We start from the raw sequence: 12,265 nt of genomic DNA on the forward strand, positions 1-12,265 counted from the left end.
GTTTAACTAAATTATATATTTTATATTTAATTATGCATTTTTTGCATTGGTATTTGTAAGCATTTAATATATTGAAAAGTAACTACAAATGCCAAATAAATGTAGTGATGCAAAATTATGAAATAGACATTTAAAGTGCATCATTGTGTCTAAATACTTTAGTAAATATTCTTTCCATCGATGGCATTGTAATGTGCCCTAAATGCTATATTAATGTGAATCAGAATTGGGTTTTATTGCCAAGCAGGTTTACACATACAAGGAATTTGCTGTGGTGTATTTGTGCATGTATGAATATAAAAAATATACAAAATATAAAAATAGGAAACAAAATGAATTATAAAAAACACACTATAAGCACCAGGAGAGGGATTCTGCAACACGTTGTAAATAAACACATATGTAGTATGCTTTATAATGTTCTTTATATTTACAATATTGACAATTATTTTAAAAGGTGATGGCAATGTTTAACTTTTTAAAACGTTATTCAACATTGAATAGTACGGAAACATAGAAAGTTTAGGCATCACAACACAGGAAAATTACATAAAGACAATAAGTCGTTGTAACTGAATGATAATAATGTGATAACAACTATAAATCATCAAAATAAAATAAACCATTATAGATAATAATAATTTTTAAAAAACACGAATAATAAAACTAACTTAGGAAGGTGCTGAATTAAAAATCCCTTAATTTTATTACATAAATCGTGTGGGTTTATTTTGCAATGTAAAATCTTTTTTGTCCCATGAGTGTGACTCCAGTGGATCTGAGGACACGTGACCACGCTGCAAGCCTCGCGGTATTTAGCCTACCCAGAATGCCTAGGACTTCCTTTCTGCCTCAACCGACATGGTGGGTACACAGCTGCGCTTCTCAGACGCAACCTTTCTTTTTCTATCTGTCTTCATCCTCGCTCACATGTCTGTTCTCACACTGCGACATCTATCCATGGATTCTCTGAAGTCCGCTCGTTACTGTCATGTCGATATTTAGCGTGTGTGTTGTGGTATTTTGGGGTAAAAACTCGGATTGACTGACGCAAGTGGAACCGGTACGAGAAGCGCAATGGCTGCTAGTGAGATGCTAATGCTAAGGTTTGTGAACACGCTGGATTCGAGCTCTTTAGTTCTCGCTTTGATCATTTACGTTTCTCACTTGTCTTTAAACTGTAATGGTATTTACACGTGGTTGTATTGACCCAGAGGAAGTATTGGAGGACCTGTATCGACATCTTATGTTTGTGTGTCCGGTTCAGTTACCGGGTGGTGTTGGTTGAGAGGGCCTGAGCGATGCTAATGCTTGTGGATATATTTCACCCGGCAGCCGTAGCTCGGATTACTCCACGTTCTAATGCTGTTCGGTATCTGCCTGCATATCACAGTAGATTTGTGTATACGTGTAATGTAAATTCAATGGTGGCAGCTTAGCTTGCTGCTGCGTCTGATGCTTCGTTTGTATGGCACGTATGCACCAGCAGTGTAGCTTAACTAGCACGGAGATTTTTTTTAAGCTACAACTGCTAATTCATTTAGCTGTATGTGCTACTAGATCAGGGTTTTTTAGTTTTTGCTGCTACAGCACTAACATGATTAAAATGCCGGGTTGCCTTTGGAAATAGTTTGAGCGAAGAGTAATCAAGGAGGAAGCTAACTTCCATGTTCAGTCTGGCCATGCTGGAAGTTGGTGCAAGCAGAATCAATGTGAAATGCACGTTGACATCACAATGGCCACGAGTGTCGGGAAGCTGCCTTGCTTTAATAGACTTAAATAGATGCCTCCACAATGGTGTATATACATTTTAGCTGCAGATTTGGGTAGTAAGCATGGCTTTTAAACGGAGGACTTCAAAGTTTTTTTTAGACAATTATACTTAATTTTTCCTAATTCTATTTTCTTCTCTGCAGCCTAAGGGAAAGAAGGCAAAGGGGAAGAAGGTGGCACCCGCCCCTTCGGTGGCCAAGAAACACGAGGCCAAGAAAGTTGTCAACCCCCTGTTCGAGAAGAGGCCCAAGAACTATGGCATCGGTGAGTGGCCCCAAAGTTGCAAGAGCGTTTGGCTCGTTACGGTGCAGATGATGACGACAATATTTGCTATCTTAACTACACTGTAGACAACCCACCAAGATCGCTGATGCACTAAAGATTTAAAAGTAACCTGCTTCGGTTTGATGTCGGATACTAAACAGTGTTTTGTCTGTCACCACAGGCCAGGATATTCAGCCCAAGCGTGATTTGACACGCTTTGTGAAATGGCCTCGCTACGTCCGACTTCAGAGGCAGCGCGCCATCCTCTACAAGCGTCTGAAGGTTCCTCCAGCAATCAACCAGTTCACCCAGGCTCTGGACCGTCAAACCGGTAAGGGTTTCCATCAAATGTTGCTCCTGTAAAATCCATATAGTATTTCACCACTACTCAAGTACTATTGTAGCTTTGCAAATGATGTAAAGAATATTTGCTATCTGATGTCGTGCTGACCATTCACCAAGATCGCTGATGCAGCTACTTGAATACTTTTAACCTTCTTTAGACTGAACTTCAAGGAACATTATGTGGTTTTATTTATTGAAACATTGGTTCTTTGTTTCTTCTCAGCCACACAGCTGTTCAAGCTGGCCCACAAGTACAGGCCAGAGACCAAGCAGGAGAAGAGGCAGAGGCTGCTGGCCCGCGCTGAGCAGAAGGCTGCTGGAAAGGGAGATACCCCCACCAAGAGGCCCCCTGTCGTCCGTGCAGGTGAGATATACAGAGGAGCAGCAGCCTATTGACCTTGGTCTGAATGCAGTGATGACTAGAATTTCTTCACCTGAAACTCATGATGGTTTTGAGCTTTTTAACCCTGAGCATTGGCCAAAATGATAAATCTCAGTGTGATTGTCTGGCCAATTATATTAAACGAATTTCCCCCTTAACAGGTGTGAACACAGTCACCTCCCTGGTGGAGAGCAAGAAGGCCCAGCTGGTCATCATTGCCCACGATGTGGATCCAATTGAGGTAAGTTTGTTGTAATGTATTCAGGCAGCAGTGGAGCTAGTATTGGCTACATTTAAGTGTAGAAAGTGGTCGCTTGCAATGATGTCTGAATTTCTTCGACTGAATCCTCTTTGTTGATCAAAACTTACGAGCTTTTTAACCCTGAGCAATGACCACAAACAAAACATATTTTTGAGTAATATTTTGCTTAGACTTTTAAGTGATCTAAAATGTAACATTTTCTCTGGTTCCCCTGCTTCTGTAGCTCGTCGTCTTCCTGCCAGCTCTGTGCCGCAAGATGGGTGTCCCATACTGCATTATCAAGGGCAAGGCTAGACTGGGCAGACTGGTGCACAGAAAGACATGCACTTCAGTTGCCTTCACACAGACTAACCCGTGAGTAACCAAGTGATTGTAAACTGAGCTGTGTAGAATTTTCCAGTTTCTTTGCTGATGACACAATTCAGACTGTAGATACTATTTGTCTCATTTGTTCACATGAAATGGTTTCTTTACTGTGTTTATAGGGCAGTTTCTGTAGTGCATCCTAAAAAATGCCAAACTCAGTTTTGACCCCCTTTTGAGGCTGAATACAGTATTGTACTTTAGTAACCTCAGCCTTGATAATCTGAGCAAATAAGAGAATAGGAAAGGATGACAGTTTTGTGTAATAAATTTTTATCTGCATTGAATCATTACTTCCTTGCTGTGCTCTCAGCAAATAAGTGTTGACCTTTTTGTTCTTTCCTAGTGAGGATAAAGGTGCACTTGCCAAGCTTGTGGAAGCCATCAAGACCAACTACAATGACAGATACGAGGAGGTAAGAATAATTTATTCACTGAACTGTGAAAGCAATAATTCACATCAAACCAAATGGCACGAGTATAACGATGCAAACTTTTGTTCCAGATCCGTCGTCACTGGGGAGGCGGCATCATGGGCCCCAAGTCCACAGCCCGTATTGCTAAGCTGGAGAAGGCAAAGGCCAAGGAACTGGCCACCAAGCTTGGTTAAAATCTTTGGAATAAAAAAATATGTATGTCCTAATTGAGTGTTGTTTTGTTATTGTAACTGCTAATGTATGCTCTTTGAGAACAGTTGATTCTGTAGATAATTCATGTTCAACATGACGTTAGAAATACTTTTAACTGAAAGACCAATAAAAAAATTATAATGTACAAGCAGGGGTGTAAGTGAGTGCACTTGAATGACCATCTGTTGATGGGGTAATCTTTGATAAATCCGTGCTGTTTAAAAAAACATGCACTTTGCTGAATGGATGAGAATAAACCTTATTTGGCTCCTGTTGCCCAGGAGGCACAGAGGGTTAACTGGAAGGTCTGCGATTTGATCCCAGAATTCACTAATGCACAGAAGTGTCCTTGGTCAAGATACTGAACCCCAAACTGCCCCTGCTGGCTGTATTGGTGTGTGAAAGGGAAGTTGCTGCACCTTCATTGGATGTGTGGAGGCAAAGCTGCAGTGTGAAGCACTTTATGCTATCAAGAGAAGGAAAGCTGCCATGTATTCACGGACCATTTATACGAAGGCATAAGTGGACCCTGAAATAACTTGTAGAGCTGGAAATCTAAGTGACACTGGAGTAGGCCAGTCAATTCAGTAAACTGAATAAGGTGAAGTAAAGAGTTCTGACTAAACAGTGTAGGAAAGTTCTGCTTGAATTTACTAGATCTTATCAAATTGGGATGATTTTCCAGAGCATCTCTATTGTATTTTACCTTTAACAAAAAGCTGTCTATGGAACACTAGATGGTAACATGTTATGTAAACATAAAGGTGACAATTTAATGACTTTATATTAATTTATTTTCATGTTTCAAGAGAACAAAGCTATTTACATGTTTGTCATTTAAGCTGGAGCCGACAGTACAAATCATGGATTTCACACAGTATCCTTATGTACCGTCACTGCATTCAAGCATCACACAATTTTCTTGATGAACTTTGCAAACCACATGTAGGAGGTTGCCGCACACAGGGAATACCTAAAAAAAAAAAAAAAAAGATTTATATTTTGCATAACAGCATCAAATTGTAGTTAATCCATAAGAAAAGCCTCCACCTACCATGTTATTATGTACTGCATGTGTTCATTCCTCAGTGTGACTCTGGTCTGACCACCGATTGGTCCTCCAGGAATCGTACTCCCTACACGAAACACATTTACATTCTCCATAAAAACATGATACAAGTAGAGTAGTTCATTGTTTGAATCAAAGAGCATCATGGACATTGCAGCACACAACACTTTACCATATTCAGCATCGATGAAGATGGGCTCAGCTCCTGTGACCCGGGACATGGCCTCCAGGTCTCGATAGTGCCAGTGGTTTCTCTCCACGTCGTTGTTCGGAACAAAGGGTTTTCGAATCTCGGTCAGGCGGACCACACCGACCACTTCCATCTCCTTCTCCACCTGCACAGACGCATTATCGCACTTAATTAAATAAAATACTTATTCCTTTACTGTCGGTGTTAAACTGACAGAAACCAAAATCAAATCAGTTCATCCTCGAGTCATAGCCAATGTTTGTGCCAAATCTGAACGGATTCCTTTTCAGCGTTAGAGAGATATCGCATTCACAGTCAAAAAAGAAAGAAATTCCCTCAAGGCATTCTTGAGATGTCAAGTTCACCAGAATGGGACAGACAAACATGATTGCCTCCGGCCACTGGCTGTCGCCGGCTTAGAGGTATAAAAAGTCTGTGATTAAACACTAAAGACCATTCTCACACCCTCTGAGACACTAACCTGTCCTTTCATTCTGGTCTCTGGTCTGATCTTCTGTCTCGGCACGTATCCTCTGTTCACCAGGATTGTGATGCTGCAGGTGAGAGTGGCAAACGTCACTTGTTTGAACGTAGTGTGAGATCACCATGCAGTTACTGTTGGAACTTCAGGTTCAACCCAGTGGTGCTGTTTCCGGCCTCGGCTCTTACCCGAGGTCGGTGCAGCGGAACGGGGTGATGACGTTAGCGCCGGTCTCCGCACTTGACGACAGCCTTCCTGCCTCCCTGGCCTCTTTCTCTGGGTCCACTGGCGAGCGGGGCAGAATATACAGCTCCTGGGAGTGGTCGTACTGTCCACGCACTCTCACTCTTCTGTACTCGAGGTGATTCAGCTCATCGGGACTGGGATCCAGGGAGAGAAATAACAATTATTCCACACAATAATAGCCAACACTGACAGATCTGGGGGGGACACACTCATGTGCCACCTCAACCATACGAGAAGGATGTATTGCTGTTTACAGTAGCTTCCTGGAATGTGTGTGCATGTAAAACCTTCAAGTGTAGTTCATCAAGGAAAACATACATGAAAACCTAAATCCTTTGTGAAGCTGTATACAGCAATGGTTACGGTTGCTTCCTTTACATATGAGACTAAATCTGTTCATATAAATAGGTTCGTCCTTAACTGTTTTTATCCTATTTTATTGCTCCAATGTGCTGTAGTATGTTCTGACATAAAACTGCATTTTTGACCCTTTTGGCCCAACTAGTTCATCAGTTGGTCAGACATCTTGGGAATAATTGCCAAATTTTTGTTTAAATGTTTATACTGACCAATATATCAGTATCAGGAATTCTTTGACTCCCTCTTATAGGGATTGGACCCCAAAAATAATCCATATTCATCAGGCTTTGTCATCTACTTTGTATTGATGTTTTTTTGGTATGTTTGTCTAATGTCAAGCCAGTTTACATATATAGGTGCCATTTATTTCCCTAAAATATATTTAAAACTTTCATTGCAGCTCTAGTTTCTATGGCGTACTTACTTCAGAGGAAGAGGGATGGGTTCTGCAGTAGTGAGTCTCTTCAGCTCGTAAATCAGCTGCAGTTTCCACTGACGCCGTTTCACCTTCACAGAAACAACAGTATCAGACTCCATTCAACCACAATAATAAGCCAAGCATATGTCAGAATTATTATAAATACACAGCTTTACCTGCCATGTGCCGAGTCCAAACGTGGTGGCAGGGATGAGCAGCAGGAACCATTTGAGGAACGAGTCCTCTCCTTTTTCTGCTTTCACTGCTGTGGAGCTGGACTGTCGCACCGAGTCGATGAGCCTGCCTGGAAATTCACAAAACACAGGACAGGAAATGAAATGGAGCGTAATTTACACCGGAGGAAAACATAGTTGTTACACCTGTAAACTGCTGCTCACAAATATGATCAGAGAAGAGAAGTAGGTACATGACAGAGTTTGGACCTGATATTGATGTAAATTGTTCATTTTGAAAATCTCAGTCTAAAACACTGCTCCGTTTATTTCTGTCATCTCTGATTAGAAAATCTTGGCAAATAGTTAACATTGGCAGAAATGTGCAAGTCTGATGAATGAGTTGAAGGTGGTGATGTACTGATCTACATTACACAGAGGTGTTTCTATTTTTCATCCTCCTTAGCTACATACATGTGGGGAGCAGAATGGTTTTGAAACTCAGCATCATGTGGTTCACGATAAACTTACTCTGACTTCAATGCTAAAAGAATACAATCAAATAAAAGCAACATTCATGGCAGAGCAACTGTATTGGATTGTAATCGACTGCTCAAGTGTATCTAATAACATTGCCACTAAGTGCATACACATTTCTGTTTGCATAACTCTGACGTGCTGATTGGTTTCCAAGGTCTTTACGAATCTAAAAAGGAAAAACTAACTTGTGCCATTAACAGCCAAATACAATAAACCTTCATTAACTATTTTATGGTACCAAATATCTGTTGATTTTTAAAAATGAATTTAAATTCAACATCATTAAAACTACAAGGGTGTAACACTAATAGATGATCCCTCTACACGAACTAAATCCACTTATATGTATATGGTCTCTGCATTTAAGTTTTTTTAACATTTATTTCCTAACGCTTTTGCATTTGATGACATTTTTCAAGTACACATGTGTAACCAAGCTGTTGTCCAGCAGCAGCATTATGATGATCAAATGTTGAACGATATTTACCGTCTGCACGTTTGAAGAGAGGCAGTCTGGACAGAAGCAACGTCCTCTTGATGTAAATCACAGTAGTCTGCAAAAACACACAAACATAAACTGATCTGAAACCAGCAGTGTAAACCGGATGACTTTCACACAGCTCTGTCTTTGGGGATAGAAAGAGGCAGAAGGGACGCTTACCTGTTTCCTGCAGATCGATAAGACCCTGGCGGAGTGAGCCAGCACTGACTTCAGAGAAGCCATACTGGAACAAAACATTCAGGACAATGGGAGAAAGTAACAACACAACCGACAGTAGACTCCAACAACATCCCCGTCACACTGGGAGCAGGTTTTATTGCGCGTTTCTTAGCGCAGTTAAGGGACGGGTGCTGGGAGCGGCCAAAAAGGATGTGTACAAACTGAGAAAATAAGGTTAGTAACCGCTATTCAACAATAACAAATATAGTTTTCTTAAAATATATATTCTGTTTAGTTATTTTATTCAAATGTAAAGTCTGAAGTCTGAAGTCTAAACGTATCTACTACCAGCACCTTTACCGTAAGTATAAAAAAACAGCGCAAGAGAACATCCAAACAGCGACCCGAGACCGAAGTTACAAAACCGACTTGTTCATGGGGGACTGTTTCTGGTGTTACTACTTCCGGTTTACCGACGCCCCGCCCCGCAGTTTTGGACCCACGTGTGTGGAGAAATGTGTTGATATTTCCTCTCAGTGTCTTTCTGTCACAGTCTGTTTGTTTTAGCGGAATTCAAGCTCAAACGAAGGTTCATCTGCAGACATGGATCTCGCCTCCAGGGACTCGTACATCCAGAAACTGGCCAGTAAGGTGTTTACTCATCGAGACCAGGAACCAAAGAAGAGGCCGTTCGGTAAAGTCCATTTCTACACAATCTGTCCCAGTGACTGCTGTCGTTTCTCTGCTGTGGTTTCAGGGTATAATAATTTGTGCTTTCTGTTAGAGTGGGTTCAGCAAAACGTCTCATATCGTCATCGAATATCATGTTATTCCTGCTGTTGACCAAAGGAGGTGCTACACTTCCTGATAATCTTTATATAGTGTCTATGTTGATAAAACATAGTCAAGACAAATGTCAGAAATAAGGCTGATTAATTATTAAATATATTAACTAGCCCTTCTTCAGAAAAAATGTGCTAGTCTATTTATGATTTAAGTCCCTTTACAAGAAAAACGTTTTAATTTCAGCTACTTAAATGTTATACTTTGCAAATGTTATTGTTTGGGATATTTATCCAGGAAAGTTCCAAAATATTAGTAATTTGCAAGATTCCCTCTGTTTGATATCTTTATAAACTGACTATCTGTGTATAAGATAAAACAAGAAGACATTAAAGAATATTGCTGACAACGGTCAACTCAGTCATATCTAGAATGGCACTTAGCAGAGTGCATGCCTCCACATGTAAATTCCCTTGTTTCTAGATTTTTTTTTTGGTATCTGCACTGAACTGCACACTCATGAGTATCAGTCCGCTTAACATGCATCCATTCATTATTTTCTGAGACATCAAGGTAAATGTTAAAAAAAGACTCATCTTGCAATGTTTCAGAAAGTAATTTAAAAGGTCCTGCATCCGCCCCCTGATGTGGATCCAGACCAAAATGTAATGTGTTGTTCTCTGGGTCAAGGTATTTCATGGAAATCAGTTTAGTAGTTTTTGTGTAATCCTGCTAAATAACTAAATAACTAATGTAGACAAATACAAATTGGACCTGCTTGGAAGACAATGATAACGATACAAAGTAATACTCAAATAGTGTAGCTTTACCCTTGCAGAATGACTTTTTTATTTTATGTTAAAAGGAAAAACTTTGTATATTATATTCTGACTTGTCAGACTTATTCATGCTTGTATTATCTAGAAATTCATTGATTCATATTAAAAGCTCACAAGAAAAAAGATTCAAATTATCCAAATGGGGTAAGAAACTTCACAATTATAATTTTGTTTATTTTCCTGCATTTCAATAGCAACAAGTTTGACAATTCAGAGTTGGTTCTCCACTCAGAACTTTTCACCAATAGACAACAGAAGGACACCACACAGTGTTCTGTTTACAGGGTTTGGATATGAAGCGATTAACTTGTTATCACTGGCACTGAATGACAAGATCTCTCAGGTTACCTGTGATGTCACCAAACTTTCGGCTCTTTCAAGTTTTGTGGGTGCTGGAGGGGATGTGTCAGCCCCTGATGACTCCTGTCCAGGGTGTGCTTGAAACAAACTAGTTTGTGTGACGTGTCTTCTGACTTTTCATAATTTTGTGTGTGTGTTTTTTTTCTGTATGTGTGTAGCTCATTTCAAAAGTAAAAGTGACAGTGGTCCTCCAAAGAAGAAAAAGTGCAAAAAGAAGAATTTCAAAGAAGGAGGCACCAACGAGAAGACATCTCATCCCCAACAGAAGCCTTCACCTTCTGCAGCAGCACAGAAAGGTGCGGCCAAAGCAAAGCACAGTGACTCCAAAGCTGAGGGCGTAAATGGATCCACGGCACCGAAACAGAAAGGTACAGAAACTCAATATTGTGTTTGCCAGTTCAGTACATGCACCAGAGTAAAAAGTGTGAATGTTAACTACAATGACGTTTTATTCTTTTTCTTTTCTTAAGGAGTTAGTATCCAGCCCAGCTTCTCGACAGTGGATGTTCTACGCAAGAGGCTGCATGAAAAGATTGAAGAGTCCAGAGGGCAGGTATGCGTATACTATGACAGAAAGCGTCTGGGAACATTAGGACGATGTGTCCAACTGGATGTTTATTGTACTCTTGCACACAATTTGACCCATTTTTTAAAAAGCAGCAAACACAATAGTGTTAAATCATATATAGTCATCCTCTTGCTACGTCCAGAGCTGTTGTTGTGCAGCTACAGGCCACAGATACAAGAGTTAAGTGTCTTAACAGCCACATTATAATGAGTTTCACTTGGTTGGTGACGATTTGATGAACCAGAGGCCGTCAACAGGAAGTCAGTTTTGCACTAACCTTACAAAAGAATTGGAACAATACGCACATCCAGGGGAAAATAATCTGTTAATGGGTGCAGGATCCACAAAACATTTGGAAAAATAGAAAATCCCCACACCTTAAGCTTCCATTAAAGGATTTATTTGTCAGTATTTACTACCCTAACAAAAAGTAATTTCTTATTTTGTGCATGTGAACCTTTCCACTCCCATCCATCCAGGTTGGTGCAGTTTATTTCAACATGCCTGGTTTCCGACAGAATTATAGGGGAGAAAGTAGCACCGCCACATGCTACAGGGTTTAAACGTGGGATTTACTGTTTGTTTGACACTAATGAGGTTGCACACGTCTTTTCCCAGGGAGCCCCAAAGAATGCATTATCAGACACCGTCCTGGCAAAGCGAGCAAAGCGGAAGCTGGAACGAGAGCGCAAGAAGAGGAAGAGGAAAGAGTTTCGGCTGAAAAAACTGGCAGAAGATAGCGCCCAAGAGCAAGTGCCTGAGGTTAAACAGGAGGTGCAGCCGGTGCCCGCAGCAATCAAAAGAAATGAAAGCTCTATTATTTTCAACAAGGTGGAGACGGTGGAGGACGGCTACGTAGACAAAATGCAGAAGAAGAAGAACAAGAAACAGAGCATCAAGGGCCAGATAACGCCGCTGACGGGGAAGAACTACAAGCAGCTGCTCACTCGCGTGGAAGCTCGCAATGATAAGCTGGAAAAGCTGAGGGAGAAAGATGAGGGGAAGGCCAATGAGATGGAGAAGAAGATCAAATGGACCAACCTGCTTTATAAAGCAGAGGGCATCAAGATAAAAGACGACGAGGGCATGCTGCGCACAGCGCTGAAGAAGAAGGAAAAGAGGCATGAACAGAGGAAGAGGAAATGGGGCACACTTAGCGACAACGTCGTAGAAAAGATGCAGCAACGGCAGGACAAGAGAAGGAAGAACCTCCAGAAACACAAGAAGGTCAAAACGGAGAAGAAGAAGGACAGGGCAAGGAAGAGAGGCAGAGTGTTGCCCGAGGACTTGAAATAGGCTGCAGTGTAATGGAAGGAGTCTGTTGTATGATTAGAAAACATGTGAAAAAGTAAAGCATTTTTTTATATGACAGTATGATTTATGAAATGATGTAAAAGTCCTACTGCAGGTGCACATGCTGTACCTTCTGTCCTGTATAGGAGTAATATGATGATCAATAAAATCTAATTCTTCATAGTGATGAACATTAATGGTATTCTCTGTGCTAGAATAGATCAGATATCAAACCACAGTATGTGTCATTTAAACTGGAAATATGT

General features: G+C 40.7%; 3 protein-coding genes, 1 long non-coding RNA gene and 4 other non-coding genes across 9 annotated transcripts; 6 read left to right on the plus strand and 2 right to left on the minus strand.

Annotated features, from left to right (window-relative positions):
- The first annotated feature begins 842 nt into the window (after nucleotides 1–842).
- rpl7a (ribosomal protein L7a) lies at nucleotides 843–4,032 on the plus strand. Its single transcript, XM_034602045.1, has 8 exons — nucleotides 843–864; nucleotides 1,917–2,037; nucleotides 2,219–2,368; nucleotides 2,606–2,746; nucleotides 2,926–3,005; nucleotides 3,250–3,380; nucleotides 3,736–3,805; nucleotides 3,895–4,032. Exons 1-8 carry the CDS (start codon nucleotides 862–864, stop codon nucleotides 3,997–3,999), a joined length of 801 nt encoding a protein of 266 aa, XP_034457936.1. The 5' UTR covers nucleotides 843–861; the 3' UTR covers nucleotides 4,000–4,032.
- Nucleotides 2,080–2,148, plus strand: LOC117772290. Its single transcript, XR_004615740.1, has one exon. It is a non-coding gene; the product is annotated as a small nucleolar RNA SNORD24 (small nucleolar RNA).
- On the plus strand, nucleotides 2,445–2,511 carry LOC117772289. Its single transcript, XR_004615739.1, has one exon. It is a non-coding gene; the product is annotated as a small nucleolar RNA SNORD24 (small nucleolar RNA).
- On the plus strand, nucleotides 2,790–2,858 carry LOC117772288. Its single transcript, XR_004615738.1, has one exon. It is a non-coding gene; the product is annotated as a small nucleolar RNA SNORD36 (small nucleolar RNA).
- On the minus strand, nucleotides 3,070–3,691 carry LOC117771550. The gene is made up of 2 exons (XR_004615612.1): nucleotides 3,589–3,691; nucleotides 3,070–3,228 (listed from the first exon to the last, which is right to left on the minus strand). It is a non-coding gene; the product is annotated as an uncharacterized LOC117771550 (long non-coding RNA).
- LOC117772281 lies at nucleotides 3,079–3,155 on the plus strand. The gene has a single exon (XR_004615732.1). It is a non-coding gene; the product is annotated as a small nucleolar RNA SNORD36 (small nucleolar RNA).
- Nucleotides 4,033–4,773: 741 nt separating the features above from the next.
- On the minus strand, nucleotides 4,774–8,454 carry LOC117771548 (surfeit locus protein 1). Its single transcript, XM_034602044.1, has 9 exons — nucleotides 8,157–8,454; nucleotides 7,983–8,049; nucleotides 6,959–7,086; nucleotides 6,789–6,871; nucleotides 5,947–6,138; nucleotides 5,759–5,831; nucleotides 5,260–5,422; nucleotides 5,073–5,154; nucleotides 4,774–4,991 (listed from the first exon to the last, which is right to left on the minus strand). Exons 1-9 carry the CDS (start codon nucleotides 8,232–8,234, stop codon nucleotides 4,928–4,930), a joined length of 930 nt encoding a protein of 309 aa, XP_034457935.1. The 5' UTR covers nucleotides 8,235–8,454; the 3' UTR covers nucleotides 4,774–4,927.
- A 103-nt stretch (nucleotides 8,455–8,557) lies between these two features.
- Nucleotides 8,558–12,190, plus strand: surf6 (surfeit 6). 2 transcript variants are annotated; one of them, XM_034602042.1, is made up of 4 exons: nucleotides 8,558–8,850; nucleotides 10,297–10,506; nucleotides 10,609–10,691; nucleotides 11,325–12,190. In XM_034602042.1, the coding sequence occupies exons 1-4, from the start codon at nucleotides 8,760–8,762 to the stop codon at nucleotides 12,000–12,002; spliced, it is 1,062 nt and encodes a 353-aa protein (XP_034457933.1). In that variant the 5' UTR covers nucleotides 8,558–8,759; the 3' UTR covers nucleotides 12,003–12,190. The 2 variants fall into 2 exon arrangements, with proteins under 2 accessions (XP_034457933.1, XP_034457934.1); XM_034602043.1 differs by having other exon boundaries at nucleotides 8,615–8,850; nucleotides 10,612–10,691.
- Nucleotides 12,191–12,265: the final 75 nt, after the last annotated feature.

The sequence above is a fragment of the Hippoglossus hippoglossus genome, chromosome 12 (genome assembly GCF_009819705.1).
Source record: "Hippoglossus hippoglossus isolate fHipHip1 chromosome 12, fHipHip1.pri, whole genome shotgun sequence".
NCBI lineage: Eukaryota > Metazoa > Chordata > Actinopteri > Pleuronectiformes > Pleuronectidae > Hippoglossus > Hippoglossus hippoglossus.